This window comes from Zootoca vivipara, chromosome 17 (genome assembly GCF_963506605.1).
Source record: "Zootoca vivipara chromosome 17, rZooViv1.1, whole genome shotgun sequence".
Lineage (NCBI taxonomy): Eukaryota > Metazoa > Chordata > Lepidosauria > Squamata > Lacertidae > Zootoca > Zootoca vivipara.
Window position 1 is genome coordinate 32,734,347 of NC_083292.1, and position 26,117 is coordinate 32,760,463.

The window sequence follows — 26,117 nt, forward strand, 5'->3', positions numbered from 1 at the left end:
CTTTTATTGCATTTATGCTTTAACGGTATTGTTTTAGATTGCTTAGATTTTTTTAAAAAAACTATATTAAGCAGTTTAAAACTGTTTTTGTATAGATAAATAAGAAAAAAAATATTGGGGAGGTATTTCCCCTTTACCTACTACCTAAGTCGGAGATTGAACCAAGGCAAAGTAGAAGCTCTGCCTCTGAGCTGCAGGGCCCCACCCCACCCCCAAAATCAGGTCATTTGTGTAAGGACCAATGCTACATGTCCCTCTTTCCTAGTGTGTTGGCAGCAGGATATGTTCTTAGCAAAAGAGAAAAAGGCCTGAGAGCCAGTGGCAACTGGGGAGACTCCCAGATCTTTTATAATCCTGACACCATAAAAATGTGATTCCATCTCCTAGTAATTGGAAATAATTATTTGGTAATGTTGAATGGCCAGTTGCTATTTCTCAAGATCAAGCTCTGTTTTTAGAAGGGTAGCCGTGTTACTCACTTGGGGCACCTTAAAGGCTAAACAAATCATTTAAATCTTTGTGGTCTACAGTCCGCTCTGCTAGATGCAGGAAGTGTTATCCTGAGTTGCAAGTATACATACATACATACATACATACATACATACATACATAATGGGGCGAGGGAATTGTAAACAGTGACATCAGAAGGGAATTAAGTACAGGGGCAATGAGAATGTGCAATAAACAGTGGCAATTAGCAAAACAGTCGCTGATGACACAGACATCCTGGCATTGGTAAACCAATCGACACAGGCAGTGTGCTATTTTGATTCATTCCACATGTGATAGCATTGAACCCTTTTATATGGTGTAATTCGGCAGTTTCATACTGCAGCCTCCCTTTGAAAGTCCTTTTCTTTCAGGGTGGCTACTCTAAGGTCCTTTACATCATGTCCTGGGAATGTCAAGTGTGTGTGTAAGAAATGGGTCGAATGTGGGATTTATACATTAGATAAGCTGTTACATTCAGATGGAGAATTTTTGTCAATTTTTGTGGTACAGTATAAATATTATTTGCCAGTGAGTGCTGAATAGCAGTCTCTTCAGTTAAAGCATCTGTTGGTAGCTATTTATTTGCTTTGTCTATTTGGTTTGCTTTGTTGGAGGAAATGATTGGAGTTTATCAGAAAACTAAATTCACAATTCCTGTATATAAATGCCTATTAGACCTTTGTAAAGGAGGTGTTCAGGAGCATAGAGAGTTGTGGAATAGGGAATTAGGATGTGCTGGACAACCTAAACAATAGGAAATTGCTTTAAAATCGATATGGAATGTTTCTCTGGATTTGAAATTGAGACTGACCCAGCAAAAAATGTTTCAGATACATTGCACTCCACTATATTTCTGCATGAAGGCACTGCTTAATAATGATAGATTCTGGAAGTGTAATGCTGAAAAGGCACATGATTCAGGCCTGTCCAGCGATTTATTCTTTTTGCTCTGAAGCTGTTTATAAATTTTGTACTTGTGAAATCTTTTATATTCCCAAATGTTCAAGTACGGCACTTTAAAACTATATATTTCTACAGTATTGGGATTAACAGCAGGACAACAAAAGTGGATGCTGCAAACCCTTGTGCTCGTTATGAGTCTTGTAAGTCAAGCTTGGATGTATAAAGAGCCACTGTCTATTACACAATACATTTAAACATTTAGTCGTTTAGTTGTGTCCGACTCTTCGTGACCCCATGGACCAGAGCACGCCAGGAACATATATTTTTCTAAAAACCAAATTTGTTTTTTGGTACCTGGAGGGCTTATATCAATTTACATGTTTAAGTTTAGTGAGAAGTACTGATGACTATTGGATTCTCAATGTGAGCTGTGTATTGCATTTTTCTTCCCATCCCCTTTTTAACACCTATCTTTGTGTTTTTGTCTTCTTTATTAAATTGGATACTTAAAGATATTTTAATTTTAAAAAATGTCCTGGGATGTTGCAGTGTTTCCTCACCAGCTCTTGAATAGTGCCATTTCTGATGTCAGAGTTTTGTCCATTCTTTTGCATAGAGACTGGTTCTCTTTGTTCTTGGTAGAATGCAGAAGGGCATTGCTGGCAGATGATGGCACATTGGAAGATGAGCAGGTGACTGAACCCCCAGTGTTGTGGGTGGAATTATTAGGCCCTGTAATCATGTTGCCTTAGCAGACATAGGGACAAAGTTGTCATATGAGTCTCCTACAGGGGCTGTTCTCTCTGCCTCTATATCTGTTACATGGTCTGTTGTTGATGGTGAGCAGCTGTTTTAAGTCGGAGAGTTGTCTATAAACTACTACTACTACTACTACTACTACTGTACTATTTATATGCTGCCCTTCTGACTGGGAGCTTCCAACAATTATAAAACCACAGTAAAACATCAAACATTAAAAACATTAAAATACAGGGCAGCCTTCAGAAGTCTTAGTCAGTTCTTTATTTCCTTGACATCTGACAGGAGGGCGTTCCACAGGGCAGGCAGGACTGCTAAGAAGGCCCTCGGCCTGGTTTCCTGTAACTCACTTCTCTCAATGAGCGTCCAGGCTGAATGATGGGGCTGGAGAAACTCCTTCAGGCATATAGGGGATTATATACAGATCCACCACACAAGGCCTGTGAGTGAAGTGTCAAATGTCCAGCATGGGCTGTAGAGTATTAATGCTACGCTTGAGTGTTTTCAGCTGGTAACTCTGTGTGTAAATGGGCGTAAATCTGACATCAGAGATGGCAATATTCAGAAGTCAGTGGAGGAACCTTTCAGGACATTTTTTTAAAAAAAATTATTAAAGATTTTCCTCATTCACAAAATGACATGCATTGTCTCTTTCTTCAGGTTGCGTTTTCTACAGATCATTTACATTTGTCGTGAGACATTGGTGTTATATGCAATATAGGTAAAGGGACCCCTGACCATTAGGTCCAGTCGTGACCGACTCTGGGGTTGCGCGCTCATCTCGCATTATTGGCCGAGGGAGCCAGCGTATAGCTTCCAGGTCATGTGGCCAGCATGACAAAGCCGCTTCTGGCAAACCAGAGCAGCACATGGAAACGCTGTTTACCTTCCCGCTGTAGCGGTTCCTATTTATCTACTTGCATTTTGACGTGCTTTCGAACTGCTAGGTTGGCAGGAGCTGGGACCAAACAACGGGAGCTCACCCCGTCACAGGGATTCGAACCGCTGACCTTCTGATCAGCAAGCTCTAGGCTCAGTGGTTTAACCACAGCGCCACCTGGGTCCCAGGGTTGGGCAAAAAAGAGGGGAACAGGAGAGAGGGGCATGGGGTGTGTTCTTTTACTTAGTGTATATGTGGGATTTTTATGTCAGCGTCACTTGGATAGGTTCTCTTTCTATTTGCTTATGTTTCCTTGGTGGTGAGAAAGGTTGGGGTGGCCTAGGCTGTGGTTAATTGTCTTTGGTTAGCTGTAGTAGGATTTGTTTGGTTGGGGGGATTGGGTTAAGTTAGCCATATTGAATTTTCTTTTTGGGTTGTGTATGTATGTGTTAAAGGGGAGCCATACCAGAGTCTTCCAGGACATTTTGCAAGTGACCTTAAAGTGGACTTTATGGAGCAAAGGAATTTCAAAGGCAGACCGCAACTTGAAACTGCTGAATTACAATACATCAAGAGGTTTACAGTAATGGTTTCACAAGTGGAATGAATAAAGACAACGGATTATTAGCACATTATATATGTTAATTGGCTTACCATTGCCAGAATGTGCCTGTCATCAACAATTGTGTTGTGAATTACCACCGTTGCTTATGTAATCACCACCATTTCTACTTTTCTCTATTCTTTTCCCCTCTGACATCACTGTTTACAATTCTCCCCCTCTCAAAAAATAAAATTAAAAAATCCCAACAACCCACCCACACACCATGTGTAGCTGTAACTCAGGATGACACTTCATTCACCTGATGACTGTAGACCGCAAAAGCTTATGCTGTAATAAATTTGTTAGTCATGAAGGTGCCATGAAACTCTTCATGGTTTCTTCTCTATGTCTGGTAACTTCACTGGTTAAGCAAACTTGAGTGACTACAGTTCCCAACACTGGTCCCACTACCTAGGGATGATGGAAGTTGTGGTCCAAAAACAGCTGGAGACCCAAGTTTGGGAAACCCTGTTATAAACAATTCTGTGGGCTTGGTTACTGCGTTGAAAAACACCAAAGGCACAAATCAGTTTCTTGGGTGGTTTAAAACAACAACAACAACAACAACAAACTGTGTTGATAACATTTCTATACAAAACAGAGTCTTGTGGCATCTTAAAGACTACCAGATTTATTGAGGCTTACACTTTCATGGTTCTGCTTCACAAATGTTTATGCTGTAATAAATCTTTTAGTCTTTTAACTGCTACTAGGCTCCGCTTTTGTTCTTGCTGTAATATACTACTAACACCATTACTCCTCTAGAATTTGCCAGGTTTGCTACAGTCACTATGAAGTTTTTGTTTTTTTAACAAGCAGGTAGTATTCAATTTTAGTCATCCTTTTAGTAACACTCATGGACATCAGTGGATTTAAGAGTGCTTAACAGTGCTTTTTTTAAAAAAAGTTTGTTCTGTAAGCTAATTTTTACTTTGGCTCCAAAATCAGGCTTTTAGACCTTGCTGAGAAGCCTAGTGGCACTCTTGCCATCCTTCTTCCACCTACAAATACCCCCAGATTTGGCTTCTTACCCATGTTCCTTTCCCATAGGTTAGGCACCTAGTTCTCCCCAAAGCCCCCATTTTAGCTTCCCTCTTAGAGGCCGAGTGTGATATCCTCCCTCAATGGGTTAAGTCTGAAAAGCAGGAGGAGAAAACAGGTTGTGTTGGTTAGTGCAGTTCTGGGAATTTCCCGAGGAATTCCATTACCGTGAGTGAGCTGACTTGGATTTGATGAGAAACAGCCTTAATTAGAAGGAAAACAGACATTTTAGGCCGAAGCCTGCCGAGTGCCATCTCTGAATCATTGCGTCTCTGCTAGTGCATTTAATTGGTGAGTCAGATGAAAATGTATCGCTTTCAGTAAGTGCGTTTCCCACAATTGAAACCAGCTGTTTTCATTTGAGAGCAGCTTTCAGCTCTTCGCTTGGCTCGTTCACCTTTTCTTGCCACATCTCGGGCATGTTGTGCAGCAAAGGCCCTGGAGGGCTGTGCATTTAAGTAGCACCGAGATAAACACCTCTGGAACTTTCCTCATTTGGCCTGCGGCACACACAGCCCGTGGAGGCCGTTGCAAGCTTGATCGCCAAGGCTGCGCTCTGTTTCCTGACAAGCGTGCCTATATAACATACGACGAGACCCATAATTTCACATGGTGCTCTTTGCATCATCATCACCATCATTCACTTAGCCAGAATTAATGTAAAAAAGGAGAGAAAATCATCTTCAAGTTTGCAAACATGACCCTACTTAAAGAATTGATATACAGTCTCCTCTGCAATGAGGTTCTATTCATTTATTTTGTTTAGTTAAGCCTACTTTTCACGAATGGTCCAAGGGCAGGTTGCAGAAATGTCCTAATTAAAACGATAAAACAGGTACAAATTATATTAAAGCCATAGGATAAAATGACAGAACTGAACTAGAAACAGAATTAACGAAGGAGCAGCACCAAACAGCACAGCAGGAGGGGGTAACTAATTTTACTTTCATAGAATTGTGGAGTTAGAAGGGACCACGAGGGTTATGTAGTCCAACCCCCCCCCCTGCAGTGCAGGAATCTTTTGCTCAATGTGGGGCTCAAATGTTGGTGTGTCTGCTGCCGATTGGGACTGGTAGAGCAGAAGGCAGCGATCCTGCAGTAGGGGGAGCCAGAGCCAATGACAGACAGAGCCAACTAACTTTGGTTTTGTCTCTATTCCCCTCCCTGCTCAGTTGTACAATGGGCAACACTGAGATTTAGGAGGAGGGAGCAGATTAAAGTTGGTGGGGCAGTGCTTATTTGCCGTAATTGGCCAGCCTCTTCTGGGAAGAAGAAATTTGACTTTCATAGCCATGAAAGGGGGAGGGGAAGCTAAGGGTCAAACTATATGTGAGGGGGGGGTGTCTAACCATATTTTTGTGTTGTTATTATTATTTATTACATTTATATCCCACATTTCCTCCAAGAAGGTCAAAGTGGCCTACATGGTTTTTCCTTCTCCTTCTCCCCATTTTCACCTCACTACAACCCTGTGAACTGAGTTAGGCTGAGAGACAGTGACTGGCCCAAGGTCACCCAGTGAGCTTTGTGGGGCGAATGGGGAATAGAACCGCAGTCTCCTAGGTATTAGTCAAACACTCTAACCCAGCAAACTTTTACAGCAGGGGGGCGGTCCACTGTCCCTCAGACCTTGTGGGGGGCCAAACTATATTTTGGAGAGAGAAAATGAATGAATTCCTATGCCCCACAAATAACCCAGAGATGCATTTTAAATAAAAGGACACATTCTACTAATGTAAAAACACACTGTTTCCCGGACCGTCCATGGGCCAGATTTAGAAGGCGATTGGGCTGGATCTGGCCCCCGGGCCTTAGTTTGCCTACCCATGCTCTAACCGCTACACCACACTGGCTGGCTGTTGAAAAGCAGGGGCTAGACTCTTCATTTTTGCAGGAGAAGCTGAACCCCCCTCCCCAGCTTTCTCTTTCTTCAGGGAGTGTTCTCCCTCAGCCTGGCTAGATGAAGAATGATTGTGATAAATTTAAATAGGAAGGTGAGAGGGGAAAGTTCAGCTCTCCTCAGGCACACACTCCTTTAGTCCCTCCCACCCCCTGCTTTATACATGGGGGCGGGGTGACTGCCCTCGCTAGATCTATTTTGCCTGTCTAGACATCAGAAACGATACTTATGAAAGCAGGGAGTGTGTGTGATAGCAAGTTTCTGTCCCATTTATCTTCAGCAGTACTCTTGATGTGCAACGGTGCTGAAGGAGAGTTACTGCGCAGCCCGAAGACAAATTATCCTTACTGGGAGGATTCAAAAGTCTGTTCGTCCAACCTCCCTTGCCAGCTCCACAGACACCCTATTTATAACAGGGCTGGGGAACCTGACTCCCCCTAGAAGTTGTTGGACTACAACTCCCATCAGCCTCAGCCAGCACAGCCCAATCATCAGGGATGGTGGGGGTCCAGCACCATTTGGAGGGTCATCCTTGTTCTGCATACACCACCATGGATTCTTCCCTTTACAACATGCTTGAAATTACTGTAGATTTCAAACAGGAACTCTGTTTTTTATTTATTTGGATGGAAGAACCCAAACACTTGGAAGCGAGTGGAAACATGTGCAACTTCCATTCTTTATCAAGCTCAACCGCAGTTTACTTTAAGGACATGAATGCATTGATCTGTTCACTCAGCGCATAATATTGTCCTGCTTGGTATATTTGCAAAGGTTTGATAAAGGCTTTTTATTTTAGTAAAACAATTTCAAATAACGCACAGTATTGGAGATACTGTGCCTAGGCATTATTTGGCTTTTTGCTACTTAGAAGGAGGGAGAAGAAACAAAAGCTGAAAATAGAAACCATCAGCATCGCAATAGTATTATCTGGGCTTAAAGCGGGAAAGTATGTAGACATCAGGATTATTATGCAGAAATGGAAAGTTCATATTTTTCGAGGAAGAGTCTCAGGCTGCTGTTTGTGATAAGCTGGGGAAAGGAGGAACAACATGTGTGTGTATCTAAGTTCTAACATGCTGTTGTGGCACTTAAATACACTCTGGTGTGTTTCCCTCCCCATTCCCCCAAAGTTCCAGGTGGAAGAGTACAAGAGACACTTAGAGGTGGGGGATAAAAAATGCTGTGCGTGGCCTGGGGTGGGGTGTTGAACCAATTTCTCTGGATGTCAGTGGAGCAGTGGGAAAAGGAAAACAGAGAAAGCGAGTTTCATTAAACCAGATGTGCCAGGTGTTCCTTTCAGTGGAAGGATGGATGGGACAGAAGGGAGTGATGGGGAGAGAAAGCAGCCGTGGAGAGCTCCTCTTAAGTGGTGGTTTGAGCCTTCTGACATGTTTTTGTAAATGCTGCCTCTCACCTGGTGGTCTTTTAGGTCGAAACATTTCCTTTTTCTCAGCTGCAGCACCAGAGTCCAAATTGAACATGTCTGATCTATATTCCATTTTGTGTTCTTCTTCTTTTTCCCTATTGTTGTTGCCATTATAAGACGGATTTTTTTAAACTGCTGTTCCCCAGAAGGATCCAGTGTGGGTTACAGCAAAACAAAATACAGCATTGGAAACAGTTAAAAATAAATTAAAGTCAGTAGGATGGGTCTTGAATATATCTCAAGTGTCAAAGGCCACTTTGTTATTATTGATGTGCTTGGACTTTAGAGAAATAGCACAAGATGCAAATGGAGGGGAGCCAGGTCTTTGCCCCAAGGTGCTTGCAGTTTAAAAAGTGGGTGAGGAAGAAGAAGGAGGAAAGCAAGGGCTGAATGCTTACCTAGGCTTCATTCCAGCTGAACACAAAACCACAGGGGTTCCTCTAGTGCAGCATTTCCCAAACTTGGATCTCCAGCTGTTTTTGAACTACAATTACCACCATTCCTGACCACTGGGGATGATGGGAGTTGTAGTCCAAAAACAGCTGGAGACTCAAGTTTGGGAAACGCTGATCTTGTGGTTCCGTTAGATCCTTTTCTGGCATTGGTAAACACAGCTTAAAAACCTTCCGTTTCTTTTTGACACGCTTTTCTCCTTTGCCAGGAAATCTTCCAGCACAAGACAAACCCTTGCAGAGGCCATCGGAGGGCACGAGCTGCAGCCCCTCCAGGAAGAGGTCTTCATCCGAGAGCACATCTTCTACAGGCAAATAAACCTGCTGCTTCTCAAATGAGGATAGCAATCCCATGGGCTTCCAGATGCTGTTGGACTTCAGCTCCCATCAGCCTCAGCAGCATGGCCCAGTGGTCAGGCATCATCTGGAAGGCCGCAGATTCCCCATCCCTGACCTACGCCTATGTCCCAGCCAATCTGGCGTCTCATATTAAACGCACTTAGAGAAGTGTAAAGTAGGTGTGAGGAACCTGGTGGCCCTCCAGATGTGGCTGGACTCCCATAGGACAACATAGCCACTGGTCATAGGTGATGGGAGTTGGCATCCAGCATCATCTGGAGGGCCATAGAGTCCCCATCCCCGCGGTAAAATGCTATGCCATGCTTGTTATTCTGCTAGATAATCTAGAAGGGCTTGTCGTGGATCCTGATTTAGGGACTGGCCTTTGGGCACAATCTGACTCATGGGAGGCCATCAGCTTTCCATCAATTAAAAACCCACCACAGAACAGTAAATGTTGGAAACCCAGCAGATGCACAGGAGTCGGATTTCGCAGTAGCCACTGTATTAACTTCAATATGTCAGCAGTGCGACTGCCTTGGGTGTTGTCTTCAAATGAGTAAAAAGTGAGGTAGAAATTATAAAATAAGTGGGGAGTCAGGCTTGTGACTCCTTTTGGAACTTGGTGCTGAAGAATCACAGAATCTTAGAGTTGGAAGGGATCGCAAGGACCTGCTGGTCCAATCCCCTGGAATGCATGAATCCTGCCCACAGCCATCCCTGGGTGGGCTCGAACCTCCAGTCTTCTGGTTAACAGCGAGATGGCAATAGATACCGCTCCATGATGAAACTTCTATTCAGAGTGCATCGGGGAGTAATACAGAGCTCATCAATTAATCTGACTCCTGCCCCAGTTGGGTTGTTGTTACTTGTCTTCCAGCTACCACCTTCGCTTTAAGGGGTTTTCAGGTGTGCCGCTTTTTAGCAGTCTTTATGCCAGGTGGGCTAAGTAAAGGTTAATGCTGCATAGGAAGAGAAGAGGAAGTGGGTACGGTCACTTTTGTGGTTGCTGGGCAGCCATGGATGTGCCCTATATTGCTCCTGGGTCAACCACCCAATCAAGTTGCCTAGCCAGTGGCCTTAAAGAATGCACTTTTAGGGTCATTGCATTATGGAGATAACAAAAGGTCCTTCTGCTTGTATCATTCTTCACAGGAGGAAGCTTGGAAGTAGTCTTATCTATTAATAATAATAAATAATAACAATTTGATTACCCTTCCCTCAGTTGGTAGAGCATGAGACTCTTAAGCTCAGGGTTGTGGGTTCAAGTCCCATGTTGGGCAAAAGTTTCCTGCATTACGGGGAGTTGGACTAGATGACCCGTACAGACCCTTCCAACTCTACAAGTCTATGATTCTCCCCTTCCCTTCACCCCTAATGGCTCGGAGTGAGTCACAACAATTTAAAAACAAATTACAAATGTACACTAAAAACAAATTACAAATGTACATATTTATAAACCTGTCTCAATTGCTTATTTTAAAAATATCTTAAGCAGTATGCAACAGCAGCACAAAAAGCAATAAAAAGGCATAAAAACTATTTAACCATTTGAGTAAAACATCACTATATAAAAAATTGTAAAAACAGGCCTAAGAGTGCCCAGTCATACAGATAAGGGGGTCCCAGGTGGGATTCTCCATGAATTTCAGTCCACATACCGTATGTGGTCATCTTTCGGTTCCGTCAAGTGATTAATGTGACTCCTACTTTTTATTCATTTTTATTTATTCCTGATTCTCATCTTCATCCCCACCCCATCCTTACTCTAATCAAACGGAAATAATCAAAGGGGGTTGGGGAAAGCTTATGTTGTGGCCTAAAGTACCATTGTGCTGCCGGTGTGGCTGGGCTACAGCTGTCGGCTGGTACAGAGAGGCTGGGCCGCAGCTGGAAAGATAGCAGCAGGTGGCATTTTAAGCAGTTGACACCATGCGAGACAGATGAGAGTGAGGTTAGGTTGAGACAGTGTTAGAATTGGATTGTGGTTGGGGAGGAAGCGATGTAGATTGGGAGGGGTCAGAATGCGATAATGAAAGCTGCTGATGTTGCCCATCCTTACCGTAAAATCCTCCCTAGGCACCGTAGCCTTACGAAAAACTTCCTTTGTTAATCAAATGCTCCCTGGTCTTCCCTGCCTAGCGCTGCAGCTGTTACCAGGCTCATGCGGTTGGGGTTGCCTGGATCCTCTTGGATGGTTTCCAAAAAACGGGAGCACCAGTTCAAGGGCAGACTATCAAGACTCAGCATCTCCCCCCCTCCCTCCCCAAAAGCCACGTTGTGTAGCTGGATTAGCATCGGTTAGTGCAGCTGCTTAGGCCCCTCTATTTCCTCAACAGATGGTGAGCTTGCGAGGAATCCCAGATAATTTCACCCTCCTCAAAGGAGCACAGTGTGAGGATGGTCATACACAACCCTAAAAAATCAGAAAGCTTTTAACCAGCTTAGGCTGGCTTACCAGCTGCACCCTTTCTTGAAGAAGATAGACCTCACTGCTATCATTCAAGCATTTCTAATTCCTGATTAGACTACTGGAAGAGTCGAGAAACCTGAACTGGTCCAACACTGATAACTGCTGGAATTTGGAGTGCAGCTGGTTGGCTGGAGCACAATGTTGTTCCATCGTCATTGGCTAGTTAAGTTCCTTGCTTCTGGGCCCAGTTCAAGGTGCTGTGCTGGTTGTTTTTTCTAAAGCCCTAGATCCTTTTGCTACCTGCGTTTAAGCAGTTAGGGTGTTATCGGCCATGGCTCCATTGCTGTCCTCCCCAGAGAAGCCCATCTGGCCCCACCACTTATCATCATGTAGTAAAGGCCTGTCTTTTTCGGAAGGCTTTTAATTATTGTGTTTGCTGCTGCTGCTGTTGCTGCTGCTAAAGTTGGAGGGTGTGTTTGTACTATTAAGTTATCTTACGGTATTTCATCTGCCTCAAACCTATGTGGCATATATGTATTTAAAATTAAGTGGATAAATAAAAATCTGAACCTACTTATGCTTCCTGATGTTTCTTCTCCTTCTCCAGTGGCTGCTCTTCCTTCACGAAGTACAAGGCTCGGGACTGCAGTGGAAGATCCTGTGGATAATCTACTGCAGCGCATGGCTCAACATGAAAGCCAGGGTGCCCTGGACAAGACCCTTGAGGCCGTCATGACGCACACGCCTGTTCTGCCCTCAGGTAGCCCCAGCCGAAGCCCCAGCAGGGAGAAGAGCAGTGGGCTCTTGATTCCGGGCAATGCGGGTGGCGACAGCATCTCGCTCCTTTCAGACCGGTTGTTGAGCGGCTACTCCCCCCATCACCTCAAGAGGAGCGTGGTGGAAGCCATGCAGTGCCAGGCGAGGAAAATGTGCAATTACGACAAGCTCTTGGCCACTAAGAAAAACCTGGACCACGTCAACAAAATCCTCAAAGCCAAGAAGCTGCAGAGGCAGGCACGGACTGGCAATAACTTTGTGAAGCGCAGACCCGGCCGGCCCAGGAAGTACCCCTTGCCCTCAGTGGTTTCAGTCCACGCCCTCCAGGTGAGCCGCTTTGTCAGCCAAGAACTGGACGGTGGGGGCCAAGGCTGCCTGCTCCACTGCAGTCCTGACACGGTTACTGATGCCATAGAATCAGTGGTTCAGGGGGTGAACGTGAAAGGCTGGAAGAGGAAGAGGTGGCTGGAGGAGGAGCAGGCCAGGAAAAGGCAGAAGCCTCTACCAGATGACGAGCAGGAGAGCAATAAAAGGTAATCCCTCTACATGTGAACGCTATTGGTTGGGCTTCAGCTGCACCAGGTGTGGGGAACCTTTGGCCCTCGCAGAGTTTGCAGAACTACAACTCTCATCAGCCCTAGCAAGCATTGCCTGATGTCCAGGGGTGATAGAAGTTGCAGTTCAGCAACAACTGAAGAGGCCAAAGGCTTCCCATATCTGAGCTTCATGGAGGATCTGAGCTGTACAGAATTGTTGTAGGTGTGCATAAAAGTTTTTAGTACTCGTGATCCATGCAGTATAAAACAGACAGCATCATGACCACTGAAGAGGGGAATTATGCAGCAGCTGACCTTTGAACACACAAAGCTGCATCAGACCATTGGTCCTTGGGCCCAGTCTTGCCTACTCTGGCTGGCAGCAGCTCTCCCAAGATGTCAGGTAAAGGTCTTTCCCACAACTGCTGTCAGATATTGAACCTGGTATCATTGGCAAGTAAGGCCTTGGCTATGACTGCCTTACCTGACCAGGTGTCCTCCAGATGTTTCTGGACTATAATTCCCTTGCTGGCTGGGACTGATGAGAGTTGTAGTCCAAGACATCTGGAAGGTACCAGGTTGGGGAAGCCTGAGCTGTTGGAGCTACTCTGGGCACAGTTTTGTGGAGAAGTGGCGTACAGATGATGATGACTGGCCCATCTAGCACAGTATCACCTGTTCTGACTGGCAGCCACCTCTCCCAAGGTCTCTGGTAGGCAACCAAGGTTATTTGAACCAGAGATGCCAAAGACTGAACCTGAGATCTTCTGCATGCAGAATGCATACTCTGCCCCTGAACAATGCATACTCCCCGCATAATTTTTCTCCTGCCATACTTGCTGCTGGTCTGCTCACCTTTCCTGGTTTCTCTCCCCTACTCCTTTCCAGCTTTTCTGAGACAACAACAGAGTCCCCTCCTACTGATGAGGCGATAGTGAAGCCGCGTGAGCTGGAGAATGTTGAGCAGCCGCTGACTTCGCTTGTGCAGCGTGAGAAGAAAGCTCCGCGCCCCCCAAAGAAGAAATATCAGAAGGCAGGGCTCTACTCTGATGTGTACAAAACCACCGAGTAAGTCGGACCTACTGAAATGTCACAGCCTGCTAGGTCAGTCCATTACCTCCCCCTGAATTAGGACACTTGGAACCATAAAAATTGAAAATGCAGGCCTGCAATGACACTACAGACCTTCCCAGGTAACCCTGGTCTGAGAGACCTCTAGAAGTCTTGGCCATGTTGCTCAGTTGCCATCCTTGAAGGAGCTCGAAGTTATAAAGCACATTAAAATATATATATATATATGTCTGCATTTTAAAACTTTCTTTTCTTTTCTTTTCTTTTTTAGCAATAACAATCTCCCCAGTTACCCTTCTCTGCCCTTTCAGGTCAAAGATTAGATGGAAAGAAAGGGAAGATAGTAGTGGAGATAAAAGCAGATTGGTGCAGGGGGTGGGGAGAATTTAGCTCCAGGGTTGGAAACTTTTGTGAGCGCATTTGGAATGTTGAGAGTGCCTTGGATCCATATTTTTCTACCATGTTATTGATGGAAAACACTGGCAGTTTGGGGGCCATTTTGCCCAGGATGCCTCACTCTGAACAAAGACCCCTGTGGCCCTTTCTCAAAGTGTCACAGGAGGAGGAATGCCATCCAGAGGCATTGCCAAGGCAAGGCTTCTGTGGATATGTGTTAGTGGTGGGGGAGGCATGTTTGAGTGCCAATTTGCTGTGACGTCCACTTGAGACAGTTTTCTCAAATTTGCCTTATTGTTGGGCAGGAGGACCTGCCTTCACTGACCTAGAAGACTCACTGCATTCAGAAACTCAGATATATAAACTAGGTGGCAAATGGCTCCTTAAACCAAGGTTACAGTTGTCAAAACGGAATGTCTACAGTAGTTGTAATTTTAGGTCAAGACGCTGCTAAAGTCCTATTTTTCAAATGATGGACTGGCTGGGATTGATTCTCAGCTAAACATCTGGCTAGTTCAGTTGACAACCTTGAGCTAGGTTAAGAGCTTTGAGAACTTAAAGAAGAAAAGTCACTTGATCCACATATTTATTGGCCTATTATGTGAGCTCTTTTTCTTAATGGTGACTGTTCCTGTTGAGGCTGCATAGAAAAAAACATTTAGGTTCCAGAAATTCATTTCTATTGTGCAGATAATATATAACGGATAGAATTCAACAGGGTGGGGTGAAATTCTACAGGGTAGTCTGTGAAAACAGTCCAGATCCAATGATCCCCAGGCATGCACCTCCAGATGGTGGAGATCTCAAGTGTCATCCTGGTTGCCTAGGCATCTTCACTTGATCACAAGTGGTCGAAAGCCAGGTGCAAAATGCGCCCGGTGCTAATTTCAAACACTGCTCATGAGTGTCCCACTTTAGCACACATAATGCCGCAGTCTGATCCATTGATAAAATGGGAGTGGGGTGTGGTTGTAGCATGTGGAAAAATAATTTCACAAGGCCACAGGGACAGTCCTGATCTTCATGTGCTCATCCTGGCCAGATGGCAGACTGATGTTGGGCTGGTTAGTCCAGAGAGACACTAAAGAGGAAGCCCCTCTTTATTGTTCTCTTGAGGCAGATTTTGGGAATCAGCTGCTTCTAAACAACGACATAAAGGCACTCGGAAAGTGGAGTACTTTCCTCTCAGTCCTATTTAACCAGTTTCCCAAACAGTGCATAGCAGTGGAGTGAGTGTTGAGTGGCTGATTTGCCCAAGGTCCCATTTTCAGCAGGAAGTGGGCTGAGGCCCAGTGGCAAATCCTGTTGCCGCTGGGTGTGTGCTTGTAACATACCTTGAGAACATAGGGAAACCATTAGGATATGATTCACATCAGGTTGGCACATTTGGACCCCACCATCCCCGCAACATGAGTTGCTGTAGTTTTCATACACCAGTTGGCACAAACCTTGGTTTTTTGAGCCTGCATTAGCCCAAGGGAGACAGCCAGTGCAGGCATGCTGTCGCTCTGGGATGCAATCTGATGCAACTTTTCGTCTCCTCTCTGGAGCCCACACGCAAAATTCCTGAATGGTAGCCAAGTTAAAGAATACTTTGCTCACAAGATGTGTGACTCATCAGCATTTCCTTTCCTTTCCTTTTTTGTTTAAAGGACAGATTGGAAGCATCTCCTTCTTAAGACCAGGGAGAGGCTTACTCTCCTGAGAACCCTTTTGGCAGCTCTGCTCGCTCTCATAAATTGCTTTTCCCCAAGTGAGGAAGAATTTTGCCACTTGGCCTCTGATTGTTGTTTGGCGATGGCAGAGTTTTCAGGGAGAAAGGTGTTCCATGGGAAGTGAACTGAGTCTGGGATGAATTGTTTCTGCAAAAGTAAAAACACAGGGAGCTTTTAGCAGTGCATTAACCCCAAAACATATTCTCCTTTTGTGAAAGATGTGCAAATTGGAAATTGCTCAGGGTTGCATTAAAAGGGAAAACAAACCAAAAATCACACACTTTGAAATCACATCTCTTTAGAAAAGATCCTAACATTGAAATGACACATTATAGACACAGACATTCCTAGAAAAAAATATATCAAATGTTTGATACATAGTCAGCCTTCTGTTTCCAAAGACAACTATGGCAGCATTTCACAAACACTTGAGCAGAATTCTGATATTTGGAATGCAAACCACTGTATTTTTAAGTTATTGATGAGGGTAAGTCTCATCAACATGATATTTACGGCTCCTGATGAAGAGTGAGTGCTGGGGAAGCTCTCTTTCCTTCGGTAAAATGAGCAAACCTAAGGCAGGCCCTTTCCACGTGTTCACTTAACACTGATATGTTGGAGGCATCCCCAGCATTTATTTATAGGTAGGGCTGGGTGAGACCCCTGCCTTGACACCCTGGACAACCTCTACCAATCAGTATAAGAGACAGTGCTGAGCTATTTGGACCAGTGGGTTCTGTATCCGGATGAGGCAGCTTCCCATGAGATACAGCTCAGCCACAAGTAGCACCACAAACCCAGACCAGAAATGCTGTTCAGTGGGGATAATGGGGGGGGGGGGAATGGAAACAGACCTCTTTGCTTGAAAGTAAGGCTGTTGTGTAGATAAAGAAGTATTGCTTCATTGATTTTATTTGGTTATCAGATTTATTACCTGCCATTCACATTAAGATCACAGGGCTGGTTGCGATGGCACAAATAATGCAGTTTGAAACCTAATAAAAACCTGATAAATTTAACAATTTGTAGGGAGATAACTGAAATACTTTTTCAGCTGTCAAAGGCCAGGATAAAGAGAGATGTCTTCAGCATGCAATAAAACAGAATAATGATGACACTAGATGTAGCTCTACAGGGAGGGAATTCTGTGGTTTTGGGGCTGCCACAGAGAATGATCTCTTGCGGGCTGCCAGCCTTTGATTCTGGGAAGATGCCGGGGCAAATGTGAGGGCCCCCTTCTGCCGATTTTAATGTCTGGGAAGGTCTGCAGGAAAGGAGGTGGTCTCTCACATATTTGAGACCTTAAGTCAGTCATGTTTGTAAGCACAGATGTGAACAAGTTGAATTGGACTTTGAAATGAACAGGCAACCAGCACTGCTGCTTTAAAACAGGAGTTCTAGGTGGCACCCCAGCCTGTAACTAGGCTGCTGCATTCTGGACCAGGGGGCAGCCCCACGTATAGCACATTACAATAATCCAGTCTTGAGCTTACCAGAGCCTGGAGTACAGTGGCCAAGTCATCCTGTCCAAAGCAGGCTACAGCTGGCAAGCTAGCTGGACTCACTTGCAGCCACCAAGACCACCTGGCCCTTGAATGTCAAAGTTGGGTTCCAGAAGTACCCCACTTCTCTGCACCCGCTCCTTCCAAGGGAGTGCAACCCTGTCCAGAGTGGGGCTGCGACTTTTAATCTACCAATCAGCAATTTTGTGGAGAGCTAATAATTAAATGATTTTTCTGAAGGGGGGGAATGTGCACATGTGCCACACCAGCCGCTGGTCTCAGGAGAGGTCTATCTTCCTTCTAAGAGAGGATGATATCTTGCCACTGGAGAGTTTTACAAGTACAGTCGCACCTTGGAAGTTGAATGGAATGGAAGGTCCTGCAGCCAATTGGAAGCCCCGTCGGGACAGTCGAATTCCAAAGAACGTTCGCAAACCAGAACACTTACTTCCGGGTTTGCGGCGTTCGGGAGCCAAAACGTCCAAGTACCAAGGCGTTCAGGATCCAAAGTACAACTGTACTTCTGTTTAAAAGTGTTCGCGTGGGTTTTTTTCAGACTGTCGGAACGGAACTTCATAAACGGTTTTGCTTGCTGTGCAAGAGGGCGCAAAAAGCTGCTGTGGGTGGGTGTAACCTCCATCCCAGTTGGACAGAGGTTGTGATGGTGCAAAATAGGGCCCTGACCCCTTCCAAGACGTCCAGAGCAATGTACTCCCCTTGGCCCTACCCGTGTTTGCTGCCTGTTTGGGGTTGTGCTGGAGAAGTTTTGGGCCTGCACACCTAATTATTACAATGGCACAGTACCCTCTTGTGGCAGCACAGTTTACTGCTGCGCTGGCGGTATAGAGGCTTGTTGAAAGTAGGTCAGCAGAGGGCAGTTCTGTCAGCCAGTATGTGCTGCACACACTGAAAATAAATTAAGAGCTTTAGGACCACTCCTACTTTGCGGGTTTTACTTACATGCGACTGGCTAAATCTGCAGGCGTTTTATCGTGAATGTGCCAGGTTGAAGTTAGTGGATGTGGTGCCCTGTGGCTGTACAGTATTACCATTCAGAGAGTGTTAGCAAGAAATGTGAGAGGAGCTATCCACTCTTGGGGGAAAATCTTTAATAGATTATGAACCTGACAATGGGATGTCGAGGCTATGCTTGGTTTATTTTAATGTCAGTTTGCTCCTCTTTCCTCTACGAAAATGACCTTTGCACATTTCTCTGTAATCATTAGCACTGGAAGCTTGTGATACTTTGAGGGTTGTTTTTTTAAAAAAGAAAAAAGAAAAAGAAAAGAGAAATGCTCATCAGCTGCAGAGAGGTATCACTGCTCTAAGTTCCAGCCCAGCTACTAAGCTCCCCTTAGCCACGTCAACTCATTTATGGCGATGGTCGCGTTTTGAGCTATCGCTTTGGGCTGTAACAGAACGGCACTGTTCCACAAGCATTTAAACCCCTGCACCAAAATTGAGCTTGTCTGTCTTTGGAGTGAGTCTTGAGATTGCTCAGAAGTAGTTATTACCTCACCCTCTTACCCCTGCCTGAGAGAATAGCTTACCTATAGCCAGTTGTGGCTGGTGCCCATTGGGACTGGTGGGGAGGAAGGCAAGTGCCCATCAGGCGGTGGAACCAGAGCCAATGACAGACGGAACCAGCTAACTGTAGCCTTGTCCCCATCCTCCTCCCTGCTTAGTTCGGTGGGGCGACACTGAGACTAAGGAGGAGGAAGCTGGCAGGCATTGCCACCCACTGGTTGTAAGGCAAGGCCAGGTTTGGGGGGGGGGATAGCTGAGGTCAGACTGAAGTTGGTGTGACAGTGTCCCCATTCACCTTAATGGACCAGCCTCCGCTGCCTAAAGCCACAAATGGAATTCAAAACAGAGGGAAGATTCCAGGCGGAGATTTGCGGCTCACAGGTCACGCTCTCTGCTGTTGTGCTACGTTGCCTCTGGCATGTGGTGAAGGGTGCAGACCCCGGTGACACGGCACGGTCTTCTACAATCACTCACTTGATTCTTCTCTCTTCCATCCCCAGCCCCAAAAGCCGACTGATCCAGTTAAAGAAGGAAAAATTGGAGTACACTCCTGGGGAGCACGAGTACGGATTGTTCCCGGCACCTATCCACGTGGGTGAGTGGGTTCTCTGTGCATGCTTTGAATGGGCCCTGCATGCGTCCTCTCAGCCAGAGGAAGTGAATGGCCCCCAGGTTATCATTTGGGTACTTGCGGGGCGGGGGGTGGGTGCCTGAATCGACCCCCAAAGGAGGAAATTCCTAGTAGGGGTTCAAGATCCTTGTTTCTGGGCCGACAGAGAGCCACTCATTTGGGGAGGGAGGTTGTGAAACCCTCCTCTAAAATGCTGTAGGTCATGTGAAGTCGAGAGGGATTTTAGAGACTGCATTGTAAAATAGCTCATTTACTTTCCTGGCTTGTCACTTTAAAGTCCTAGGGGTGCCCCGCTTTGCTTTCTTGGGAACAATGCAAGCCCATACTAGTCCAATATTTGTGTGCTTAGATTTGTGCTGGAAATAGGATTGACAGTTGTACCATGCACTATGAAGTCCTCCTGGTCTGCCGCAAGATGGTGGCTGAAGTTACCTTGCACTTTTCAAAGCTTGATTGCAGGCATGACAGCTGAAACTTGGGGACATTTTGCACTGTAGTGGTGATCTTTTTGTTTTCCAATGCATGTCTTATCAATAAAAAAAATCATTGTGGTGCCAACAAAATTTTATTCTTAAAGTGTGGCCCAGAGAAAAAGTTTGAGAACCATTTCTATAGCAGGGTAGCCGTGCTACTCTGTAAAAGTGAAAAGGCAGAAAGTTCAAGCATCTCGCTTGTTTGTGGAGAGACTTGAGGAGAAAGGTTTATTTAGTCCCTTTAACTTGAGCAGCCTTGTTAGTGATCCAGCTTGAGTGTATTCCAACCCCAGGGACGTTTTTTCCTTATTTAAGGGTTGAGTCTTGTTTGTGCCTTGGACTTGCGCTCCTCCCCCAATCCCTCGCCAGGTCACGGCCCTCCAGTTTATTTGCGCCAGGAGACACAAACAAACATGTCCTATTAAGATAAGGCAGCTTTAATGACTCTGCCTGGCGTAAAGGCAGAACAGTCTCGCCTCCCCAATCATGTTAGGAGGATTATTTCCCTGCTGGGCTAACTCCTTGTCTGGGTGCCTCCTTTTATTGAGGTGGGGAGAGAGAGAGAGAGAGAGCAAGCACACCCTACTCTCTGGGCTGGCTGCCAGGCCCTTGAAAGAGCCTTTTGTTTTAGCCAGTGAGGTCATAGAAGTGAAAACAGATTCCCAGTGGACTTTGCTGCTTCCTGGAACTCGCCAAGCACAACTTGAGGCTTTGAAAAATAAGAACAAATTTTAAGAGCAAGTTGTAAAGACAACATGACAGCTGCTCTTCTCTCCCCACCAGCCTACCCACCCCACACAAAAAATACGTTTTTCAGAAGCAAGAAGAGGTACCTGTAGCATCAGAGGAAAGCCAAGGTCAGAGGCACCCTGCTAACCCCTCTGGGCTTTGCTTGCCTCCCTTTGCTCCCCTTTGCTGTTGCATCCTAACAGAGGGTGAAAGGTGGCTCTCTCTTCTTTTTAAGCTTAGCAGTTTGTTTTTGTTTGAGCTCATTTGCCTTGCTTATCTTGGCATGGTTCAAACACAGTGAAACTCCTTGCCACCTAATGCCTGCTCAGACAAGCTTACATGTGTCTGTTGTCTCAAAAACATTCAGGTTACAGCTCTAGTGAACTTTCAGAGGAGGAAGCTGGGTAGCTCAGTTGGTTGGAGCGTGGAGCTGATGAATGCCAATTTTGCGGGTTTGATCCCCGTAAGGAACAGCTGCATATTCCTGCAGTGCAGGTAGTTGGGCCAGATGATCCTCAGGGGCCCTTCCAACTCTATGATTCTAAGTTAGGAGCTATAATCTCTGTTATCATTGAACGTGGGCTGTCAGGGACTTTGAGGTCTGAGCTGAGAATGTCCTGGCAGTGAAGGTTCTGTGTGAGTGCCTGGAGGCGGTTGGAGGATGGATGGCGGCTAACAGATTGAGGTTGAATCCTGACAAGACAAAAGTACTGTTTGTGGGGGACAGGAGGTGGGCAGGTGTGGAGTGTGGAGGACTCCCTGGTCCTGAATGGGGTAACTGTGCCCCTGAAGGACCAGGTGCGCAGCCTGGGAGTCATTTTGGACTCACAGCTGTCCATGGAGGCGCAGGTAAATTCTGTGTCCAGGGCAGCTGTCTTATCAGTTCCATCTGGTACGCAGGCTGAGACCCTACCTGCCTGCAGACTGTCTCGCCAGAGTGGTGCATGCTCTAGTTATCTCTCGCTTGGACTACTGCAATGCGCTCTACGTGGGGCTACCTTTGAGGGTGACTCGAAAACTACAACTAATCCAGAATGCGGCAGCTAGACTGGTGACTGGGAGCGGCCGCCAAGACCACATAACACCGGTCTTGAAAGACCTACATTGGCTCCCAGTACGTTTCCGAGCACAATTCAAAGTGTTGGTGCTGACCTAAATGGCCTCGGTCCAGTATACCTGAAGGAGCGTCTCCACCTCCATCGTTCTGCCCGGACACTGAGGTCCAGCACCTTCTGGCAGTTCCCTCATTGCGAGAAGCCAAGTTGCAGGGAACTAGACAGAGGGCCTTCTCAGTAGTGGTACCCGCCCTGTGGAACGCCCTCCCATCAGATGTCAAAGAGAAAAACAACTACCAGACTTTTAGAAGACACCTGAAGGCAGCCCTGTTTAGGGAGGCTTTTAATGTTTAATAGATTATTTTATTTCATTTTTCTGTTGGAAGCCGCCCAGAGTGGCTGGGGAAACCCAGCCAGATGGGCGGGGTAAACATAATAAATTATTATTATTATTATTATTATTATTATTATTATTATTATTATTATTATGGCACAGCATACATTTAAAGCATATTCCCCTCCTCCTCAAAGTATCCTGGGAACTTAGTTTGCTAAGGATGCTGTGGATTATAAACTACAGTTCCCAGGATTATTTTGCTGGGAGGGAGGAAGAATGTGCTTTAAATCACAGAATTGTTGAGCTGGAAGGGACCCCAAGCGTTCTCTAGTCACAACCGCCTGCAATGCAGTCATCACAGCTCAATAATCCTTGACAGATGATCATCCAAGCTCTGTTTAAAAACCTCCAATGGAGGAGAGTCCACCACCTTCAGAGGTAGTCAGTTCCACTTTGAGCAGCTCTTACCGTCAGAATCTCCTTTCAGGACATTTGAATCCATTGGTTTGGGTCCTACCTTCTGGAGCAGCAGAAAACAAGCTTGCTCCATCTTCTGTGTGACAGCCTTTCAGATATTTGAAAAATGACTATCATGTCACCTCTCAGACTTCTCTTCTCCAGCCTAAACGTACCCAACTCCCCCAACCATTCCTTAGAAAGCTTGGTTTCCATATCTCTTATCATCTTGCTTGCCCTCCTTTGCACGCCTTCCAGCTTGTTAATATCCTTTTGCTGTGGTGCCTAGAACTGGACACAGCAGTGTTGAGCACAGCCTACCAGGGGTCAGCAAACTTTTTCAGCAGGGGGCCGGTTCACTGTCCCTCAGACCTTGTGGGGGGCTGGACTATATTTTGAAGGAAAAAATGAACTAATTCCTATGCCCCACAAATAACCCAGAGATGCATTTTAAATAAAATGACACATTCTACTCATGTAAAAACACGCTGATTTCCGGACTGTCCACGGGCTGGATTTAGAAGGATTGGGCCGGATCCGGGCCGCGGGCCTTTGTTTGCCTACCCATGGCCTAAGCCTTCCCCATTCAGGATAGTGCCTCTGCAACTTTCAGGGCTCTCTTCAGGGACAGCAGGGAAAGGATAGTGGCACCCGGGCGGCATGAAGTCTCTATATCTGCCAGGCTTGTTATAAATAACTAGGGGTTGGGCCTCCCGTCTTGTCTGATCAATACAGTGCATCATATTTTCCCTGGCTTTGCGAGCTTTCAGTTCAAGTGCCACTTTCTGGCAAGCAGCCTCTGGAAACGTGGGCTGGAGCAGTGGAGCACGCTCTCCAGGTCTTAGATTGCGAGATGTCTGCTCATAGCCCAGTCATTGCTGAACAAAGTGCATTTGCTCAGCCTGCAGGAATGTGGATGCTGGTTCTTAGTCCAGGGCTCAGCTGCTCACAAAACGGCACCTTGGTCTGTAAGAAGCCAGCGTGGGCCATAGAAGAAGACCAGCCCTATGGAAAACTAACTCTCAGTGCTGTTGTTTTGTTGTTCTGTCTGGTTTAGAAGCAGGTGTGGGTATCCTCTTGCCCTCCAGATGTTGCTGAGCTACAACTCCCACCAGCCTTAGTATGCATGGCCAAGAATGTTGGGAGCTGTAGTTCAGCAACATCAGGATGGCCAAAGGTCCCCCACATCTACTTTAGGCGGAAGATGGCTGCAGAGAGGACACGATAGAGCAGGGCTGAGGAACTTGTGGTCCTCTAGACATTGATGGACTCCAATTACCATCTGTGCCAGCTAGCAGGTCCAGTGTCTCAGGGATAATGGGAGTTGTTGGCCCATCAGCATCTTGGAGGGCTGCAGGTTCCCCAGCTTACAACTAGAGCTTTACAAAACTGCACAAGGGAAAGGGAGAACTTTGTCTTCCCTTCTCTCACATATAGTGCCCGTTCTTTAGGGCTCCCCAGTAAAACCCACAGGGGGAAAGCACTTATTGACATTGATGTATAGACTTGGCTGCTGCCAGAGATGGTGATGGCTCCCTGCTTAAATTGAAAAGGTGGAATAGGGAAAACTGCAGAGATGGAGAAGCCCCCCCCCCTTTCCAGTGGCTGCTAGCTGGGCTGTTCTTATGAGTATGTGGGTCCTTGCAAAGGATTATAAAAATCCACAGGTATAGGCTTATCAGTGGCCATTTGTCACCAGGGCTAAAAAAGCATCCACATTCAGAGACAGCCCCATCATATCTGAATAGCCATTGGCTACGGGACAGGAGAGGGCTGTTGCCTTGATGCCCTGTACTTTCCCAGAGGCGCCTGGTTGGTCGCTGTGCGAGGGAGGATGCTGAATCAGGTAGTCCCGTGGTCTGATCCAGCCAGGGCTGTTCCATTCTTCCACTGTTCCTCTTCATTTCAATTGAGAGCTGTATCAGGACGAACTTCACTGGTGCATTTTACACCTGGTTAATTAGTATGTGTGGCAGGGACCTTCGTATTTTCTGCCTCTGTCGTCAAGACGTCTTTGGTCTGCTTCTGCCAGTCAAGCTCTGTTCATGGTGTGTGTGTTTAGGAAAGAATGAATGCACATCTTTTGTATTTCTTCTTCCCTCCCCCTCCCCCCACTGCAGGGAAATACCTACGCCAAAAGCGAATAGACTTCCAGTTGCCTTATGACATTCTTTGGCAGTGGAAACATAATCAGGTAGGGGACTATCTTTTTTTTTAAAAAAAGTCACATCCTTCCAAGGCTGCATTCCAAGATGCTTGAGAAGAATCAAATGGTTTCTGCTGCTGCTGCTGCTGCTGCTGCTGCTGCTGCTGCTGCACTGATACTATGGTAGCTGTGCATTCAGGAGTCTTTTGCTGATGTTGCAACTGAGGGTGGAGGCTGGGTGGGTGGGTGGGAATCCTTGCATATATATTTAATGCAGACAATTTCCATTGCCTCCCTCCATCCTCCTTCGCCTGCGTGTGCACACACACACACACACACACACACACAGAGAGAGAGAGAGAGAGAGAGAGAGAGAGAGAGAGAGAGAGAGAGAGAGAGCACTCCTTTCAAACTAGCAGTAATTTTGCTTCTCAGAAGGCATCTGTCTTTAATCCTACCGGGGACTCTTATTCTGATAGCGCCTGCCTGCTTCTGCTTCTGGGATCTTGTGTTGTTTTTTTGACACGCCTCTGGAGAATTCAGATGTTCTGCCAGCAGTGCTGAAAAATTTCAGGCCTTATTATTCTTGGACCCAGTCCCGAGCAAAGAGTAGAGGTTTGGTTTATTTTTGTTATTGTTATTATTATTGTTGTTATTATTATTATTATTATTATTATTATTCCAGTTAGAAGCTGATGTTTGGGGGTCAGAAGGAACACACTGAATAGCCTGCCTTGCGTTTTTTCCAAAGAGCTCCCTCATTCGTCCATGGGCTAGGCTAAAAATAGGGTGGTGTTCCTTCTGACAAAAGGTTTCCACCAGAGGTTTTCCAGTCGGATTTTGCCCAGCCTCTGTTCTTACTCCAGATCAGTGGACTTCAGTGGGCCCAAACCAGGGTTCCTCAACCTCGGCCCTCCAGATGCTATGAGACTACAATTCCCAGCATCCCTGACCACTGGTCCTGCTAGCTAGGGATCATGGGAGTTGTAGGCGAAAAACATCTGGAGGGCCGAGGTTGAGGAAGCCTGGCCTAAACCCAAGACCCACCTTTGACTCACAACCTGCAACATGGGACCCCCTTTCACATTTTCACTTTTGATATAAACATAATAATGCTGATGCACATTATTAATCCTAAAATGGTGATTCACTGAGAAGCAGGGCCGTCTCAAGCCGGTTGGGTGCCCTGGCGCCGTGGTGCGGAGATCACTCCGGCCCCCCCTCCCTGGTGGGCGCAGTGTGCAGCATGGCTTCCGCGCGGCTTTGCCGCGCAGCGCCCTCCTGCCAGCCCCGTGCCACCGAGACTACCCCTAGAACCGGGCCTGCTGAGATGCATACCTCAGCATTACTACTAAATGAAAAGCAGCGCTCCAGCTCAGGGTTCCACCCAGCCCTGCTTCTCCCACTGGGCTCCATACCTGCATGGTGAGGTTAATAACACCAGCTTCCCTTTGAGGACTATTTTTAGGATTACTGAGGATTAGTGGATGTGCAGCACTTTGAAATCCAGGGCTGCATACACACCCCATGCATTGAAAGCACATGGCTCTCCCC

At 46.1% G+C, this 26,117-nt stretch overlaps 1 protein-coding gene across 4 annotated transcripts in view; it reads left to right on the forward strand.

Moving 5' to 3' along the window:
- Positions 1–26,117, forward strand: part of ASH1L (ASH1 like histone lysine methyltransferase) — a 75,360-nt gene that overhangs the window by 27,261 nt on the left and 21,982 nt on the right. For 3 of the 4 annotated variants that reach the window (XM_060269477.1, XM_060269479.1, XM_060269478.1), the window contains exons 4-8: positions 8,670–8,771; positions 11,820–12,522; positions 13,414–13,593; positions 19,237–19,331; positions 24,538–24,611. In XM_060269477.1, the coding sequence (XP_060125460.1) occupies positions 8,670–8,771; positions 11,820–12,522; positions 13,414–13,593; positions 19,237–19,331; positions 24,538–24,611 (1,154 nt within the window). The remainder of the gene's footprint in view (positions 1–8,669; positions 8,772–11,819; positions 12,523–13,413; positions 13,594–19,236; positions 19,332–24,537; positions 24,612–26,117) is intronic. The other variant, XM_060269480.1, reaches the window with a different exon arrangement.